This window comes from Garra rufa, chromosome 15 (assembly GCF_049309525.1).
Source record: "Garra rufa chromosome 15, GarRuf1.0, whole genome shotgun sequence".
In the NCBI taxonomy this organism is placed as follows: domain Eukaryota; kingdom Metazoa; phylum Chordata; class Actinopteri; order Cypriniformes; family Cyprinidae; genus Garra; species Garra rufa.
The window spans coordinates 18720062-18727751 of NC_133375.1; the positions used below are offsets into that span (position 1 = coordinate 18720062).

Below are 7690 nucleotides of genomic sequence, written 5' to 3' on the forward strand. Positions count from 1 at the left end.
TGACACCGTTTCGCGTAGAATTGACAAGATGGGGACTGATATAGTCGAGCAACTGGCGGATAAACTCAGGGCTGGTGAATCATTTTCACTTCAACTGGATGAATCGGTTGATGTCAGTGGACAGGCGCAATTGGTTGCTTTCGCGAGATATGTGGATACCAGCGATATTCGCCAACACATACTTTTTTGCAAAACACTGGAGGGGAGAACAACTGGACAGGATATTTTCAACACTGTTAGTTCATTTTTCTCAGAACACAAAATCAGCTGGAAATTCTGTACCAGGGTTTGCACTGATGCAGCAGCGTTGATGACGGGTCGCATCAAAGACCTCATCGTGCTCATAAGGCAGAAAAATCCTGACATCCAGTGGACACACTGTGTTATACACAGAGAAGCCCTGGCGTCAAAGAAGATGAACCCAGAGCTTAATTCCGTTTTGAACGACGCTGTCAAGGCAATAAACTTCATAAAGTCGCGACCACTGAATGCACGTCTGTTTCGGAGATTATGTGATGGCATGGGATCTGAACACACCGAACTCCTTTTACACACCGAAGTCCATTGGCTTTCGAGAGGCAAAGTACTGAACAGGCTGTTCGAGCTGCGAAATGATGTGTTTTGCTTTTTGTCAGACAGTGCGTCACCTCTTGCCATGTTGTTTAAGGACAATAAATTGGATTGCCAAACTAGCGAATCTAGCAGATATTTTTACTAAACTGAAGTCTGCAAGGCAGGGACACTACGATTTTGAAACTTTATGACCGAGTTGATGGTTTTCTCAAGAAAGCAGAGCTTTGGAAGAGACTGTGTGCAGAGGGCGATTTTAGCTGTTTTCCTCAGTTTGACAGCTTCATCGTAAGTGAGAATATGGAGAGGGACACAGTAAAAGCCTTTCTGGATGGACACTTATCTAACTTGATTTCTAGTTTCAGATCATACTTCCCTGATGCAAGAGAGAAGTCTGAGCAACTGGATTGGGTTAGAAACCCGTTTACACTTTCCCAAAGCAACCACTGCACGCTACCTGTTGACCTGAGGGAGGAGCTATTGGATTTATCCACAGACCGTGGGTTGCAGACTACTTTTGAAAACGGTTCCCTGACAGAGTTTTGGGTGTGTGTGTGAGGAGAGAGCACCCTGAGCTAGGGAAAAGGGCTTTGGAACACCTACTCCCATTTGGCTCTACCTACCTCTGTGAAACCTCATTTTCAGCAATGACCCAGATAAAAACGAAACAAAGAAACAGACTTTGCCTTGAAAATAGTCTGATAACAGCTGTAGCTTCCCTGCCACCAAGAATGTCAAAGATCTTAAGAGAAAGAAATCAATTTAGTCAAAAATTAGGATTGATGGGGTATGATATAATATCACTAAAAACAAATGAAATCAGGAATTTATGGGGAATTCTTTAGCTATCTAAAAAAGACAGGACATATAAATTTCTTTAAAAAAATTAAATTCTTATAAGGATTTTATTAATTATTTTATTTTTTTCTCTCTCTCTTTTTTCTTCCTACCAAATCTGTTCACACCACACTCCAGATCAGTAGGTGGCGGATATGCTCCTCTTTCGTTGGTTTGCCAAAAACACCAGAAGAAAAAGAAGGAGGATGTGTTCACAGCGATGACCAGCGATCACAAATCGAAAGTGTTTCAAAGACTTCCGGATTTTGTTTGTGCTGCTCAAGACCGTCTGTACTACTGCAAGTAAGTTTAAATGCTACCACAATTACAGTTATTTGGGGGAATGATTAAGGGATTTTAAATCCTGTGAGCGTTTTTCAGTTGCAATGTTAAATTATAATTTACAGGCCTTCTTTGTTGCGCAAGTAAGCAGCCAGAAATATTTGTCCACCTTCCGTCGTTTAGTGATCATGGTAAACCTTTTTTTATTATTATTATTATTATTGCAGTTTCTTGAACAAAGAAGACACAAGGGCAACAACACAAATTACAACAAAACAAATACAATCATAAACAAATAAGAACAAATATTTACAAATTATTCAAAGAATAGATTTTTTAAGTTTCCATATAATACAATGAGTAAATGTACTATATACCAAACTTTACAGTCAAAAGTATACTTATATAAAAAATAATTTTCCTGGAATTGCAATTCAACATTAGTACTTGAACAACAACAAAAACAAATCACACCAAAAATAATTGACTATAAATACAATCATAAAATAAATGTACAATACTCTTTACAGAAAACACACTTCAAGTCAATGTCTTTACAAAACTTCACAATGACCTGTTTTACAGGATAAATACGATGAACAATCTTGAATGATATCCCTTTAATTTTATTAGTGATACTGAAACATCTGGACATCTTAAAAAATTGTGATCTCCAAAAACTGATTGCTAAAGAAACACTGGAAATTTGGCAAATCTTAGTAGTCTTAAAGATTTATTTTATTTTATTATTATTTATATAAATACCTTCTAATTTAAGACTGAAATCTAAATGTGGTTTTGTATCTAATATAATTTCTTAATAATTTCTTAAGTTCTGAGGGAATGGCATTAATTACCATCACTTACTCCTTAACAGGTATATGAAATTATTATTATTATTTTTTTTTTTTCTAAAAACTCTGAATAGGTAAGCACGTGAGCATTACTATTTAACCCTCTACCGCACGGCAACATGCTCTTTATGTTCATTTCCCTGCCACTGTCTCTTTAAGACAAACGTTCAAATTTTTTTGTTGGAAAGAGAAGACCTTAGTTTAGCCAATGATGTGCTTTGGTTAAGTCACATGACGTGCAGTGTTTTTCTGTAGCGCGATTTCTGACAGACTGACGTCTATCGTGAGTAGTTGTTGAATGCAAACGAAAACATCAATAAAAACAAAGGACCAACTTGTGTCAGATCCACAAAAAAATCAGAGACATGGAAGTTATGATGATATATTCAACATTCAAAAAACCGCTTTTTCTTGTAGCACAGTGTTTAATCTCTGCATCATAATATATTTTGAAGCATATTTTTTCTTTTCATGTTGCTTGTTTGTTAACTTTACATTCGTAATTTGTTTTTCTTATTTTTCCATCATCGTTTTCCCCTCTGAACTATCGTGATATTCATCTCAGTGTCACAATGTCATGTCTAGGTCATAATGAGCATCTGATCATCTTCTGCGACGCAAATATCTCAGCGTTGAGCTGTTCAGCTGCAGTATGTCAGAGGAGCAAGGAAAGGAGTCTCCCTCTGAGATGAATCTCTCACAGAAACAGAGGTGAAACGGAGTCTATATCAAGTTGTTAGCTTTAAAAATTATCCCAGCATTAGCATTTTTTTTACTAGTATGCATTAAAATACAGAGCTCTTTTAATTCAGTTATTACTTGTAGGAAAAGATGCAAAACAGATTTGCAATTACATCCATTTCCCATTCCAAATCCTGCCTGTGGTGCTATGCTTCACAATGAAAGCCCTAGAATTAATAACATTTTCATTGTGTTACATTAGTTTACATTAATTCCTATTTTCTCATGTGAAGATGTGAACAGGTATAATATGGGTGTACTTAACAAGATTTTAGAGACACTTGTATATTAAGGTGAAGTAGATATTGTGAAGGCTGTGGAATCAATGTTTCGCTTCACTTGAAGCTCTTGAAATAAAACGGAAGTATCTTTTGCTGTATTTTTTTCCCTCTCTCTTTTCTCTGTGTCATTAGTGTAAGATCAGGCTCACATGTGTTCAGCTCTGTGTCTGTGAAGAGTGACAGGTCAAAAGATGAAGGACTATATTTCAGTGAGAAAAAAACATCTACCCAAAGGTAATACTGGTGCTGCTTATTGTTGGTCACACATTGACTGTTAGAAAATATTTCAGTGAGTAGTTTTAATGAGATTTTATTGTCCAAAACTTAATCATGGTATACATTTTATTTAAATAACTAATTATCACACGGATGATCTACAAACAGCCAATAGGAGCAGGCAAATAAAGGCAAAAGATATTTTGAATAATTTTAATTATATATATATATGTGTGTGTATATATATATATATACACACACATTTTTTACAAAAATATCGAAAATACCTAAATAGACCATACACCTTAAAAGCATGATCTTAAGCAGCCACTGCATTTTCCCCTTTGTTTAAAAAATGTTTGCAAATGATTTCTGCCTGAAAATGCAGTTTATTATTTTATTTGCTAACAGGTTTCAATATGACACAGTAGATTCAGATTTACAAACTCACAAGAAAAACAAAAATTTCACAGATGATCTCCTAGGGATCTTCCAGGTAAGAAAACTCATTTTTATATATATAAAAAAAAATTTATTCACAAAAAAAAACAAATCGGATCAATTGTTTTGACCAAATATAGATGAAGATTGTTTTATTGTTGTCATTGTTTTTTTTTCTTGCATTGTTTGTAGGATCTCGAAAACAAAATGATCATGTTTCTAAAGAATGAATTGGAAAAGTTTAAGAAAATATTACAAAAAGAGAACTTGCAGTACTTTGTGAAGGACTTTAATGAGAACAGATGCAGTGTCAAAGAAGCAGCTCTTGATCTCACACTCTACTTCCTGAGAGAGATGAAGCAACATGAAGCTGCTGATACTCTAAAAAGTAAGAGACTCATGGCCATCTGTCATATTGTCATTTTTAAATGTACGAGAGAAACTAATATTACAAATATCTGTATTTGTGTTTAGATGAGCTAATATTCATTCATCAGCAAAAATCAAACCTAAAGAAGAAGTATCAATGTGTTTTTGAAGGAATAGCAAAGCCAGGTGACTCTACACTTCTGAATAACATCTACACAGATCTCTATATCACTCAGGGTTGTAGTGAACAGGTCAATACTGAACATGAGGTAAGACAGATTGAAGTTGCTTCTAGACGTCAGGAATCTCAAGAGATACAGGTTGAATGCAAAAATTTGTTTGAAGCACCTGAAGAAGACAAGCAGATCAGAACTGTACTGACTAAAGGAGTTGCTGGCATCGGAAAATCAGTCTCTGTGCAAAAGTTTGTTCTGGATTGGGCTGAAGGACAAGAAAATCAAGATATCAGCTTTATATTTCCTCTTCCATTTAGAGAGATGAACTTAAAGGAGAAAGTAAAACTAAGTTTGATGGACCTTATAACCCAGTTTTTTGCAGAGATTAAAGGACTAAACCTTACAAGAAGAAATCAATTTAAAGTCCTGTTCATCCTTGATGGATTGGATGAATGTCGACTTCCTGTAAACTTTAAGGATAATGAGACGTTGCATGATGTATTTTCACCAGTCTCTCTGGATGTTCTCCTGACAAACCTCATCAAGGGAAATCTGCTTCCTTCTGCTCTCATCTGGATCACCACCAGACCAGCAGCTGCCAGTAAGATTCCTCCTGACTGTATCGACCGGCTGACAGAGATACGAGGATTCAATGATGCACAAAAGGAAGAGTACTTCAGAAAAAGAATCACGGATGAGAATCTGGCCAAAGAAATCATTGATCATGTTAAACAATCAAAGAGTCTCTTTATCATGTGCCACATCCCAGTCTTCTGCTGGATTTCAGCCACTGTCCTCCAGAACATTTTGGAGGAGAAAAGAAATAATGATCTGAAATACAATCAGGCTGATGATGCCTCCAAAACACTGCAGGAGTCAAAAACTGAAGACACTCCTAAGACTCTGACACAAATGTACACACACTTTCTCCGCTTTCAGATCCAGCAGAGCAGACGAAAGTATGATGGAGATTATACACCAGATGTTTCCTGGTATAAACAAACCATCCTTTCACTGGGGAAACTGGCTTTCCAACAGCTGGAAAAAAACAATGTGATCTTCTATGAATCAGATCTGCAAGCCTGTGGTATTGACGTCTATAAGGCATCAGTGTATTCAGGCATGTGTACCCAGATCTTTATGGAGGAAAAAGGGATCACTGTTGGTACCATGTACTGCTTTGTTCACTTGAGCATTCAAGAGTTCATTGCAGCTCTTTATGCACATCTGTTTCTGATCACAAAGAAAGAAAATATATTTATTCATGAGTCTTCAGGACAGGAAAACAAACATGAAAATGTGATTGATTTGCTGAAGACTGCAGTGGACAAGGCACTCAAGAGTGACAATGGACATCTAGACCTTTTTCTTCGTTTCCTTCTCGGCCTGTCACTCCAGTCCAATCACAGACTCTTACGAGGTCTGTTGACGCAAGAATACGACAATGACCAGAGTAAAAAGGAAATCGTTCAGTATATCAAGCAGGCATTTGAAGCTGATCTGTCTCCAGAGAGATCCATCAATCTGTTCTACTGTCTGAATGAACTGAACGATCAAACTCTGGTAACAGACATTCAGACCCACCTTAACAAAGGAAGTCTCTCATCTATTGATCTTTCACCTGCCCAGTGGTCTGCTTTGGCCTTTGTGTTGCTGACATCAGAGGAGGAGCTGGAGGAGTTTGAGCTTCAGAAATTCAAAAAATCAGACGAGTGTCTCATTAGATTATTGGCAGTCATCAAAACCTCCAAAAGAGCAGTGTAAGTCATTTTCTTGCTTTTATCTGAAAAATACATTAATCTCAGAGTTCCCATGTATCCTGGGAAAACTAAAAAATAATGACAAAGTTCAGCCCATGAAAAATGAGATAAAATGTTAAATGTCCCAGAAAATTTTGTTTTTCTGGGAGATTAAGCCTGAACGATATGGCCATTGTAATTGTAGCAACCAGATATTTATACAGTAAAATTTAATAATTCTAATTGTTAAAGTTTTATTAAAATACACTATTTGTCATCCCTAGTAGTGTACATTTAAATCATGATAACCACAGTTTAATGCACTAACATAGCACCTTAATACCAGGGTGAAATGTAACTTTTCTGGGTATCTGTATGAAATACAGTCCTCTAAATACATTTAGTATAAATGGACAAAAGTCCAGACCTTCTGACTCAGTGTGCACAGTGTTTGTCAGCCCTGTTTTATCCAGCTTTAAACTAGTTTAAATTACGAGTAATTTCTGTTCTTCCCTGAATTCAAGCACTTCACATTGGATCTTGAAGCATTGTTTAGTGGTTGCGTGACACTTATCAGCGAGTAAATGCATCTACTCTAATGAGATTTTGCTGTGCTGCTGTTTGACCTTTGAGCCGAGCAGATAAACAGTCCATGAGGTGTAGTTCAAATGAGTCTCAGTGTTTCATTCTGCTTTTGGTGTATGAACATTATATCAAACATTCAAATCTTATTATTTTATAATATGTATCAAATCATGTCTTTATCATATATATCTCATCATATATCTTTATCTCAATAATTATTTTACTATTCTCATTACTGTTTCAACGCCCAGCAACATTTTCTTCTGTTTTTCCTTTAGATGAGAATGAAGAGTTTTGTTCTCCTTTAACCAGTTATTGTTAGTAGCAAAATGTGCTATGTTCATTCATGCTGAGGTTTGCAGTGACTGTCAACAGATAATCAGCTACCTAGTGATTTTTTTATTATTATTTTTTAGTGGCTGCTTTCAAATGCTCCTGTGCCTATTTTTTATTTATTTTTGTGAGCACTCTTTAGAGAGTATCATGTTTTTACATTGAGTTGTTACAGCATTGAGCGTTGTAGCCAGTGTTGAGCACATGATCACAATGGCAAAGGTGTTGATCAAGACTATAAATGTATATTTCATTGTAATTAAAGC

General features: G+C 36.1%; 1 protein-coding gene across 1 annotated transcript; it reads left to right on the forward strand.

Moving 5' to 3' along the window:
• Nucleotides 1-1630: 1630 nt before the first annotated feature.
• Nucleotides 1631-6531, forward strand: LOC141287673 (protein NLRC3-like). The gene is made up of 6 exons (XM_073819819.1): nt 1631-1710; nt 3129-3254; nt 3698-3799; nt 4193-4277; nt 4415-4610; nt 4697-6531. The coding sequence occupies exons 2-6, from the start codon at nt 3196-3198 to the stop codon at nt 6529-6531; spliced, it is 2277 nt and encodes a 758-aa protein (XP_073675920.1). The 5' UTR covers nt 1631-1710; nt 3129-3195.
• The last annotated feature ends 1159 nt before the right edge of the window (nt 6532-7690 follow it).